The sequence below is a fragment of the Lepisosteus platostomus genome, chromosome 10 (genome assembly GCF_059453375.1).
Source record: "Lepisosteus platostomus isolate fLepPlt1 chromosome 10, fLepPlt1.hap1, whole genome shotgun sequence".
NCBI classification, from domain to species: Eukaryota; Metazoa; Chordata; class Actinopteri; order Semionotiformes; family Lepisosteidae; genus Lepisosteus; species Lepisosteus platostomus.
The window spans coordinates 17,187,257-17,199,469 of record NC_142620.1 but is presented as its reverse complement, the minus strand read 5'-3'; the positions used below and the strand labels follow the sequence as shown (position 1 = coordinate 17,199,469).

The 12,213-nt window shown below is 38.1% G+C and overlaps 1 protein-coding gene across 5 annotated transcripts in view; it reads right to left on the bottom strand.

Annotated features, from left to right (window-relative positions):
- Positions 1–12,213, bottom strand: part of cep170ba (centrosomal protein 170Ba) — a 49,878-nt gene that overhangs the window by 4,150 nt on the left and 33,515 nt on the right. For 2 of the 5 annotated variants that reach the window (XM_088648485.1, XM_088648483.1), the window contains exons 10-19: positions 11,576–11,767; positions 10,257–10,395; positions 7,866–9,629; positions 4,538–4,775; positions 3,768–3,927; positions 3,106–3,144; positions 2,736–2,873; positions 2,442–2,530; positions 1,834–1,927; positions 974–1,025 (exon numbers count right to left, since the gene is read on the bottom strand). In XM_088648485.1, coding sequence (XP_088504611.1) covers positions 974–1,025; positions 1,834–1,927; positions 2,442–2,530; positions 2,736–2,873; positions 3,106–3,144; positions 3,768–3,927; positions 4,538–4,775; positions 7,866–9,629; positions 10,257–10,395; positions 11,576–11,767 — 2,905 coding nt within the window. The remainder of the gene's footprint in view (positions 1–973; positions 1,026–1,833; positions 1,928–2,441; positions 2,531–2,735; positions 2,874–3,105; positions 3,145–3,767; positions 3,928–4,537; positions 4,776–7,865; positions 9,630–10,256; positions 10,396–11,575; positions 11,768–12,213) is intronic. The other 3 variants (XM_088648487.1, XM_088648486.1, XM_088648488.1) reach the window with 3 other exon arrangements.

The following is a 12,213-nucleotide window of genomic DNA, read 5'->3' as shown; positions in this document are numbered from 1 at the left end:
GAGAGGTGATATATATAAAAACAATCATATAACCTGAACTGCTGCCTGCTATTTTAATGGGCTAAACTCAGCAGTTTATTTTTGCTGTTTTCATCCCTTCTGCAATTCTATTGTAGTTTGCTGTGTAATCACACCTGTTCCAGTTTCTTTTTTTGCAGAAAAAAATCGATTCCTTTTAAGTTAAATTTTCACTTAGTTCTGTAAACCAATATTCATTTCCATGCAGTTCATTTTTTGATAAAAGAAAGTGGACTTTGAATGCAACTAAGTTAGGTAAAGAAAATTAACAAACTTACTGTAAATGTGGACATTTTTAGCAAGAAACACATTACACATTTATGAACGCATGGATCTGGGTGATTTTTGTTTTTTTCTTGAATGTTGTCATAATTCTGTATCTATGTGCCAATTATAGTGCTGTCAAGACAACAAATGTGGCTCTTTTTTCAAAATATGTACGGATTGTAACGTACACACTTGCAAGCTTAGTTAAGGAGAAAAAACAAAATGTAATTTCGAAAAATCTTTCCATTACTTTACAAATTTACAAATTCCAATCTTTACAAATTACTTTAGAAATAAGAACGTCATAGTTGCATTCAAAACTTTTTAACAAAAAAGAACAGAAATTCGCACTATGCTATTATGCGCATACTGTATATTGTAATACATGGATCCACAAATTTTCTAAAACCTTCTGTTGTACATCTATGTGCCAAACGTACTGCCAATTGGCAGCTGCATAAAGCACAGACACTCAAACACAAAGATAGTGAGTTTTTTATAGTGCAGTTACAGTAGCTCTTAATATTTAATTCTGCAAGCTTACCTCTATAAAAAAAATCAACAGTAAATTCTCTCACAGGAAAATGTTAAAAGTAAAGACTACAAACTCTTCTGTCCAATGAGCCTCTGCCCTTTGTTATTTACAGTACAAAGAGAAAAAAAGTTAGAATGGATGTGCAGCACTGACCTTCCAGTTGTTTCTGAACTCTTCTTAGTTCCTTTAGAATAGAGCTGATCTCCTGAAAAGAAAAATAAGAGACACTTGCTGTATAAGGGAGAAAAGATACATACAGTACAGCATATGGAATGTGTTCCACTTTTTCTTTTAACACAGTGATGAAAAATAAAAACACAACATTCCATGTTTTACACCAGGAGCACATGGAACAGAACAAAATATTATTTTCAATGGGTTTATTACTTTTTTTATAGAATTAATAATCTACTGAGCTCAAGTAATGTGATTTACATGTATTCAGTGTCTGGCAAATGAAAAGGGTTAAAAATCTAAAAAATGTGTTGATTAGAAAACTATATAAATAGCCATGACATAACACAATGCTACAGTATAACAATGAATATACAGTATAACAATTATAACAATGAATGATAACCATGTTCTACTGGACTAATAGAGTCCACCTGGTTGGCACTTGTTGAAAACATCCTATCTATGAGAGAGGCTGCACAAAGAATGAGATGTGCTACTTCAATCAGCAAACTAGCCTAGAGAATACAGAAAATATTTTTATTTCCTAATAGTTAGGGCTCTTCCTGCGAGGTAGAGGGTCACCTCAGTAGGTCCAGTACCTTTGCCTTGTTTTTAAACTGTAGTGGCACAGCTGTATTGAACTGATAAGTTAATCAGTTACAGAACTGTACTGAAGTGATTTAAAAAAAGACTAAATGAACAATTAAAAAAAAAATTTTTAAAGCCCTGTGGTTTACTATGGTATTTCTCTACAAATTAAAAACAACTGAAAAGGAGCGGGCCTTGGTTAGGTCTCATTTCAGGCTGCCTTTAAATCTGGAAAAAAAGATGGTAACCTTGTTAGATGTTTTCAGGATCGGGACTTCATTTTCAGAGTTAATTTTTGCTTCAATTTCCTCCCAGCTTTCCATCTTGTTCTGAAATAAAATCCTGACAAAATTCCAATCAGAAAAAAATTTATGTTTACATTAGACAGGCAAATTACACATTACCTACACCTTAGGTCTATAACGGCTCAGAGGTTAGTATTCATTTTTAATAAATGGCTGGTAGATTTAATTGTATAATCCAATGACAGATTTCTAATTTTGAATCTACTTCTTAAGAATCTACTTATTTCTGCAACATGTAAATAAAGGTAGAAACTCTTAAGAAGTGTTCATCATGGATGATACTGCAGTATTCACCAAGGGAGATCGCAAATTGCATATATTCTGTAGAAGAGTCACAGACTCTTATACAGTATTTTCTGGTACCTCAGTTCTGATTTAATTGACAGAACAGAAACGCCATCAACACAGAAAATACAGGTAAATTAAGATATACACAAACCTAATGCACAGATCAACAAGAATCTTTTGAAAATTATTTTTTGGGCATTAATACAATCATGTATAAGAAAGCTTTTGTAATTATGAAGGAAGACAAAAACAGTATAGCTCACTTCATTTTCTCAGCAAGTTGCTCAGTATTTTCCCGGATAGCCTGGGAGAGCTGTGAAACAGGGTTTAACATCAGGTTGTCCAAAATAACCTGGAAACAAAAATATGTATTATTACTAAGACAATTAAGCATTCATCATCTGCTCTACTTTAATTCCATTATCTAGACAAAATGATTATCTGATCACATAGTCTTACCACTGAAATTTTAGTGTAATATGAATGCTAGCAGGAACCCAGTTTTCTTTAAAATGTGATTCTGTTGTTAAATTGCAAAAATAACCTAAATTAATCACCTCTTCTCTATTCCATGCTCGGCGCTTGGAGTTGATGTCTTGATCATTCATATTCTGATCAACTTCCTTCTTAACTCCAGCTGAACCAGGAGGGACTTTCTGGAAGTTCAGACTGGCCTCTGGGATGTGTTGGACCAACTGAAAGGCAACAAAGACAAAAGCTGAAGAAGTCTTAAGAAGTACGAAATACAGTAGAAGCCTAGTATAATTATTGTTTTCTTGTGTTATGCATCCTTTTATGTTCAGTGCTTTTTAATTTTTTGTTATGAAAACTAGTTGAACTTGGAGAAAATAGGTCCCTGCCAATACTTAGAAAGAAGGTCACAGAAGGAAGAAAAGATGAAGCAAAATGTAGAAATGGATTATGCACCTGGGATGAACGGACTGCTCGGGGAGATGGAAATGTTTTCTGTACATAAGGAGAGAAAAAAAAATCTATATCAAGCAAACAACAGAAGACAGACATGTTATATCCAGAATTATTCAAGGTGTCAATTTACCACATTCTGTCAATGACCTATTGTAATTTAAAACGACTACGCAAAATGTGGTGTATTTTCTATATAAGCCTCATACTGTACAGAACTTTTCCAAAACAAAGATGTCTAACTGATATCATTTGTTGTCTATGGATGACTTTCGAACTTTGTGTCATGGCAGCAGCTTCTCACCCTCAAAGTGCTTAAACTGCTCTGAATTTCATATTTCACCATTACACGCCAAAGATACGAAATACCATTCAGTAGACAACTGACCAAAAGTGTGACACCTTTGAAAGAAAATTAAATCAAATTCAAGAAAACTTTGAAATCCACCATCAGACACCAATCTGGACAGCGTGCAGTACAGAATTTGGTGACCTGTTTTACTCTGGCTTTTATCAAGACTTTTTAAAATGAAATTTACTATGCGTTTTAATACAGATTATAAACGTAACTGAAATGGAAGAAAATTCAATGAGATGTCCATAAACAGAAAGGTTGGTCAAATGAAGGAGCTAGCCGAAGTGGCGTGCCTGAGCCAGTACCATACCTCTTCTCTGGCAGAGATGGTGGAGGCAGGGGTGTTGGGCACGGAGCTGAGAGAAGTGCTGGGCCCCGTCCCCGAGGAGCTCTGGGAGTCGGCATCTCCGGCCACATCATGAATCTCTCTGGCCAGGATTGCAAGGTCTTTGGCCAGGTCCTGACTCAGCCTGCGTGGGGCAGACAGAGCCGAAAACACTGCTCCGGTGACCAGCAATCAGGCAAGCGGAACTCGATGGCAACAAAATCATACAGTGATCAAACACATAATTGCAAGAAAACGCAACAACGCATCATGTATGATCCAAGGCCTGAGGAACAGTCTAGATGAATGTAATACCTACATCACAGTCTCAGAGGAACTATAGGAAAACAACAATTCTACCATTTTCCTGGGACACTTAATATTCATGGCAGTTTCCGAGTACTACTCAAAGGTTCTTAAAGGGTTATAACAGCAAGTTGGTAATATCACTAATTCTAATAGGTAGAAATTTGTAATTTATACATTTTTTGTATAAAATTTGCATACAACTGTATATTTACTTTGGAGATATAAACCTTACTCTAAAAGTGAGCCCTTCAAATCTGACTGGCTAAGAAGCACTTGCAGGCCCCCACCTCTAAGTGCATGACTACTATACTATTAAATACAGAGCAAATTTCGATTGAGCCATGAGTATTCCAGCAAGCGTGAAAAACTCAAACCGTGCCGTTTGCTCAGCAGAATACAAGACTCCGCTCATTTGCAACTGAGTGTCTTTACTGGCTCCGTGGTACCTCGCTATCTCGGCGCTGTGTGTGGACCAGTGCTGGTAGGGATCAGCCTCGTTGTCCTCCTCCTCCTCAGTCTCCCTGGAGCTGTACTTCTGTCTGGCTGACCCTGCGGGCTGAGTTCTTGCGGTCTGAGTGGCTGTTGAAGCATGGGAGCGTTTATGTTTAGAGGAGCCGTGGTTGGAGTCGTACTCCTCCTCTGAGGTGGACGTGTAATCTGAGCCCTTCTGCCGTCTTCTGGAGCCTTCAGGAATGAATTGGTTTTCGGGAAGTGGGGTTGGGGGGCATAGAGGGGTGGAAAGGTGTGAAGTGGGAATGAAGTGGGAAAGAAGAAAGGACATGAGAGAACACCATGGAACCCAAACACCAGTCTCCTGTTGTGTTAGGGTAGGAGAGGGAGAGTGAAGACCTTTCGCACACGTAATTGTGAAATGCTCATTGAGGACTGAAACTCCATTTACACAACATGGCTGACATACTGTACTTCAATTAAAACTGGTTTAGTGAATTTTTAATGCAATGCAATGTTTCATTAGTGATCGGGAAAAATAATATACTGTATGCTTATTAGATGGCACATTCTGTATGCATGTAAAAAGAAATCAGATTTTATTTTCTTAACAATAAATCATTATGGCCACTATGGACAACTACAGAAATGATTGTTAATTATTCAATAAATTATTTAAATTCATACTGCTAAGTACTGGACCTAACATGAAGGATTGGGAGAGTCTTATCAATAAGTGTACAATGGTTAGGTTTTGATCAAACTCCTAACATTCCTCAGGTTTCACAAAGTTTAAGTTTCGCCTCAAATGAACACTTCATTTATTAAATAAAAATAAGAATAACCCCAATTAAATTCACACTTGCAAATGAGATTTATGTAATTTGAAAACTACTAAATATCAGTATATTAATGGACACAAAGGGCGGCCAGATATATTAACAACTTCTACCCATTCTGCAGTATGTTTGGCCCTTATTGAAAACATCAGCCATCACTTTAGACTTTTATGTGACTGGTTTGGTCGCAAAAAAGTCAAAAGTACTGTGGGGTGCAGTAAACAAGTGCAATTATATTTGTGAGGTTTTTTAAAAAAAATGGAGGATAATTAGTATTTGAGTTTGATGACTGTTATACTAAAATGATATACTGAATGTACTAAAGCTGTACTAAAATTGTCAGAAATGACTAAACTTAAAGTTGTACCAGTTTGTTAAGAGTATTTAAAAGCCTGTTTTAAACTGTCACAGAGATTGGGAAAACAGTCTATTAACTATAGCTGATAAAACTATAGCAAGGTGGGAATACTGTCTTCACCAAAAACAAACGAATTGTAGGATAAGAAAAAAATAGTTTGTATTCATGCTATACTACATAATTTAGGATCAACTTTTTGGTATAGGTACAGACTTGTCAGGTACACAATTATTGAGCTATTGGATTATCTAAAATATATATGTTGGAGCCTCTCACTCATAGAAGCGACAGTATCCCTATGGTGGGGACAAGATTAGCCACCTTGTATGCTGAGCTCCTGCTAATTTTACGATATTTTGGCAGTAACTGTAGGTATCTTCCAGTCTGCATTTTCACAGTGAGGCAACTATTGCTTTCCCTAAAAGCACAATCACTAAATCAACTGCCCAATTCTGACTTCCCAAAAATATCAGTTATACATACAGTATATACTGTACATATACAGCATGATACTGTACATGTGTTGCTAAGCCCTACAGCTCATTCCAAGTGCATGTGTACAAAAAATAGGAAATCCACCTGTTTTATGAATGTTCAAATGGTATGCAATACAAAATCTGTAATCATACAGTTTTGACCAGGTATCACGTTGAGCTTGTAAACACACAAGGCTATATGCAATTACGCTATTACTTATTTGTATTTGGAGAACACTGCAATATTTACAAATTGCTAATTTTGCTAAGGTGTCATAACAGATATTTTAGTATACTGAGGCTGTTCATTGTGTTTTTCTCTCAACAGAATGTTAACTTTGTGAACTGCTGCATCAAAAACAAAACATTGTGGTGCGTGTGTTTTAGGTACATCTGGCTCTTGGCAACAACCACAACCCATATAACATTTCTATCAGTTTACAAAAACTGTAAAAACAGGTTTTTGAGTTAAATTTGGATTAGAAGTAATTCAGGTTTAAATGTAAATGTTCCTTTATGGTGGGTGATGCATTTATAGTTTGTAATTCACGATAAAATATAAACTTCTACCCATTCTTCAGTATGTTTGGCCCTTATTGAAAACATCAACCATCACTTTAGACTTTCAACATTCAATGTTTCCATTAAGAATACATTTTAAAGATGATTATTAGATTAATCCAAGATTAAGTAATCCTACAACAGTTTATGGAAGTAGTGTAGTACAAATGTGATTAACACATACTCACAATTAACTAATAGTACCAAAGTGTGTTTTTGGATTTAATTCAAACTGGTGCAATCAGCCTTGGTTAGTTTCTTTGACCTTGCTATCAAGGTACTAACTAAAGTTAGTACTGTATTGTTGGGGGACTGTGCAGAAATATCCACAGAAAAAAATCTTATCACATTGTTTCCATTGTTGTATTATGAGAATTACACAATTTATTAAAAAAAAGCTAAGGAAATCATTTCTGAAGTAACTTGCAAATTCAAACAATATTTTAAACCGTATCTACTTCGAGAAAGAGACATTGTCAAAGGCCTTGTTAGTGTTAGCAGGTGCTCAATCTTTTTTGTATTCCTTGTATCTATTGGCAGAGAAACTGTGATCAACCTTGCCACAGATAGATCCAATTTTTAAAGAAATATAATCTCCTACTGCTAACACTCCTGCTTAATGGAAACAAGGTGTAAGACTACCCTGGAGATGTTAGTCACCAATGCGAAAACACCTTTTTAACATTAAACCAATTCATTCTGAATAGAAAAACATATGCCTTGTAAAGGAATTTACGTACCACTGAGCTATGATTTGTTTTTGTTTTGTTTTTTTTGGAAATCATCTTCAACTTAGCTAAGACTACCTAAAAATAAAAGACAGTTACTGGAAAGAAAATTTCAGATTTTGTCTTATTCAACGTTATGAAATGCATTCAGCTTCCATTCGCTGTGACAGATCACAACGGAGTACTGTTACTTTATACAGTAGGTCTTCTGAAAAGAACAAGGTGCTTCATATGCAGATGTTTTTTAACATCTTTAAAAGTTCTTAAAAGTTTTAAGAACTGCATACTACAATTGAATGAGCCAACAAAACAAACAAATTTCACCAGCATTGAGATAATGGTTAACTTGCAAAGCTACTCACTGGACGAACTGGAGTATTTAGCACTGCTAGAGCGTGCCCTGGTTATGGTCTGTTTTCCTGTTGTCCCAGTGGTCCTTCTAGGACCAGGCTTGGGCTCCGGAACTGCTGCCTTGCGGACAGAGTTACTGGTCTCGATGCTCCGGTTCGAGAAGCCTGACCTTGGTGTTGAAGACTCTGTGTCACTGGGAGTGGTAAAGGAACCTGTTCTCTTGCGAGGCATGGCCAGAATGTCTAAACGAGACAGCTTTTTAGCGTCTGCCTGAGATTTTACAGGCGCGTTGACGTCCGAGTTGAGAGATGCCCTGTCTGTCTCCGCACTTTCGTTATCGCTGGCCTCTCCCAGGCGGGCCCGGCGTAGCATAGAGGCCCTGGTTGGCCGTGGAGCAGACAGACTGTTCGAACGAGTGAGTGCTTGGAAGACGGGTCCTTTGGATGATTTGCTGGAGTCTTCCTTCTGCAGTGGAGTCGTGAGCTTTTTCCGTGCGGTTGGCCGAGAGCTGGACTCATGGTCTGAGGAAACGGCATCGGGCCAATAGGGAAGACTCTGGCTCTGAAGGTCTTCTGTGAAGTCCAGAGAACCCCTATTCCCTGTGCTGCGGCGCAGCTGGAACCGCTTGGTGTACTCCATCTTGTTAGGGTTATCTGTTACATTGGTCCTGCGCTTCTCAGAAAGTCGTTCACGTGCAGTGGGCTGTCTACCCTGGTCCTGGATGGAAGGAGTTGACGATGATTTCTCCTTTTGGAGACTAGATATGACAGAACTCTTTTTTGGCGCTGTGCTGGGAGCATTTTTGCTGCTAACGAGGCTCACAGTACTGGCTGTATCTACGTCAGACTCTCCAGACAAAGAGTCTTCCAAGCAATTACTGGACCTGTCGTGTTTCTGACTTTGGCCATGACCCTGCGCCTGGAATTTGGCTTCTAGAGCTGCCAGAGCATTTTCTGTTTCCTTGAGGAAAGATTGAGTGTCCTGGTTGCATTCTGTCCTGAAGGCATCCCCTACACTTAGATCCTTCAAAGCTGGGTGGCTAGAGATGTGAGGAAGCTTGTTGATCTGGATGTCATCACTGGGTCTATCTTTGGTGAAGCTTTCCTGTCTGACAAATGAAATAGGGGGCTCTATTGGAGGCAGGGCCTCTTTCTCCTGGGAATGACTTTTATGGGCTGAGGGAATTGATTTGACTGGCTTTGGGGTGTCTTGGCTCCTTAAAGGCTTTATTAAAACAGTTGTTGCAGAAGGCTTGGAGGAGGAGATGTCATGATCTCTCTCAGCGTGAGTGAGGACTATACTATGTGGTATGTCTGGTTTGGAAGGGGTCTCTTCTGTCCCAATGTAAAAGGATGTGGATTTTGTTGAAGCGGAGGTCTTTTCTTCCACTCTGCTCTGACTGCCACTTTTATCACCCCAAGATTTACTCTGCTTGGCTTCATCAATTGTTCTCCCTGTTCTGCGCTTCCTGCTCCTTTCCACTATAGAGCCATCGTCTGACTTGCTGGCATCACTCAGACTGTCAGGGTCCAGGTCATCCTGAACACACAGCCTTTGGGCAGTTTCCTGCTGTCTGGGAGTGCTGGAGCCCCTCTCAGGTGTCTCATAGCCAGTGTTAGGCTCATGCTTGATGAGAATGCTGGGTGTAGGGCTTTCTGGCTTGTCTGTTGGTGGCACTTGTGGAAGGAGCCTTCTTGTTCTCGAACCTTGGCTGCTCTCAGAATCAGTGTTTTCGATAATTCGGACAGACACGGCTTGGTGGATGATTTGCCCTTCTATATAGAGAAACAAGCACAACATTTTAGCAAAAGCGTTCATCACCTGTAACTGTCAAATTCCAATTTGCAATAGGTTAGTTAGATAAAGCTAATTTACATAAGTCAAGACTGACATGTTTAATGTACTAGGAGGTGACACTGTGGTGGAAGGCAAAAAAAAAGATTTCTGGAATCCTCACATGTAGAACAACTACTTTCTATGATTATGTTTGATTTCAACATAGTTGTTTATCATGAGAGTAAGTAGTGGGCCAGATTTTAGAATATTCAACCATATTGTAAAAATGACTCATTACAAATGGGGAAAAAACTCTTGTAATGAGACTTTTCTACAAATAATGACTATTGCAATAACTGCCTTTCAAGCCTTCATATTTCACTCAACTGGTGCTCGAAATTACACACAACTAACAGCTGTACAATATTTTAATTCAATATTTTGAAATTCCATTGTGGAAATTGTGGAAGACTAGAAAGATTCCACAGCCATTTCCTTTAGCATTGCTCTTTGTATCATCTCTTTTTAAAATGTAAGGAAGGTACATTTTACTTTACAGAAATAGGCGTGAATAAATTGTGGCAATGGACACAAATTGCAATCTTGTCTTGTCTTTGACCCCTCACCTCCATCAGCCACTTCTCCTTGATGCTTTGCGTCTACGTGACCCCCTGCGGACCCAGATTCACTGTAGCTGTCTGCCAGACTTGCCCACCGAGAGACCCACTTGGGACCCCCGACACCCACAGGGCCAACTGGTCGCATCTGCAACAGCAACACCAACTGTGGTCACTGACAACTCTGAACTGGTGGGAAGCAATGCACTGAAGTTGTTAGAGTGATTAAGTCATTTCACAGCCCATGTCAAACACCACACTGTTTCTCCGAGATCTGTATTGAACTTCAAATTTCGGTAGAAGATACCCAAATTTGAAGAAGAGAAGAAAAATCAGTGTTTAGATTTTCACATTTTCCTCATCAGGCTGGTCATACAGTATTTCCCAAATCACTATATATTTAAATCAACTGGTAGACAGAAAAAGCCTTAGTCCTGGTGTAATAAGGATGTTTGTTAGATAAGAGGACAAAGTAGACATCCTCAGGCCTCATGCAAATACATGGTGCTTAGGAGAGGTTCCTGTTGGAACTGTGAGGGCAGAGTTTAAAACAAATTTGGAAAATTTCTTTAATAACTTACAATTCTATGAATGCTGCTCAGATCTTTTAGTTTTTTTAACCTCACCCACTGTGAGTACACAAACAGTGAATATATATAAACACAAAATGAAGAAAGATTTAGATTTGTTTCGTATACAAATCAATGCTAAATTATTGAAAAACTTTTAGAATTACTACAATATAACCTGGTAGAGAAATACTGCTGTATTTCTTTGTGTTTCTTGAAATACTGGAGTCTTCCTTACTGGCATGTGTTGTGAAATGACTTTTAAAAAGCAGCACTGAAATAAATACTGATTTTTGAGGTTGAGATATTTCTGAGATATCTGACAGATATTGTAGTTACAGGTACAGGTTACAGTTACAACTGGAATAAAAATAAAAAAAGACCAATGAAATGGCAATGTAGCCAAAATGTCTTTGTCAGGATAAGTAAAATGTTGAAGACTTTCATACTGGCAAAAGTGTGCCTTTTAAACGCACAAATACATCAACCCCCAAGTACATATCCCAGCACTGCTATAAAATAATTTCCACCCAGCAGAGAGAAACCTCAACTGGTGAGACGAAGGGTGAAACACTAGAATAAAAAATAAACAAGGAAAAATAGAAAGGAAGCAAGGAGAAAATCAAAATGTCACTTCAACTCAACAAATGCGTGCATGCTAATTTGTGCTTCTTCTAGAAATGATTGATGAAATAATTGAGGCATAGATGTGACCAGTGTGTTGAATCAGTGAGTAACACGCTGGCTAGGACGCATTACCTGAGCTCCTCCAGCATGTTGGCCACTAATGGCAGCTGGATTATAGCCCTGCACTGGAGTTGCCTTTTGATCCAGAGAACTACTTTTGCTATGCCGACAGCTAGTTTGTTCTTCCCTGTCATCATTAATTACGGGCCTATATATGCCCGTAGAAACGCCGGTGTACTCGGGGGACTCGAGAACACCAAACACCTGTTAAGATAAAGCATGTGTGAGAAGAGGTGGTCTGGATCAGGTGATGGACAGCAGATTCATTTCGCAGCATAACAGAGTACTATTAAAAGGCATTATGTGGACAACATTTTCTATACTTCCCTTCATAAGTCACAATACATGAAGAAAGGTGTAAACCAAGTTAAAACAGAAAAAAATAAATAAATCAATTAATACATAAGGTGTAACAAAAAGCAGTAGGTCTTTAAACAAGCTTTATTCTCCTCTACAGATTTAGAATTTCTAACAATATAAAGGCCTTGTCATTAAGGATACCGATTAAGAAATGAATCTATATTCTAATTTCCCAAGACTGTACTAAAAATATTTAATCTCGGGAAACAAATGGTAGCAAATATCTAAACTGACATATTTTCAAATCACATAATTCCATTTAACAGTAGTTGTATTCGCTCAAGGAGCAG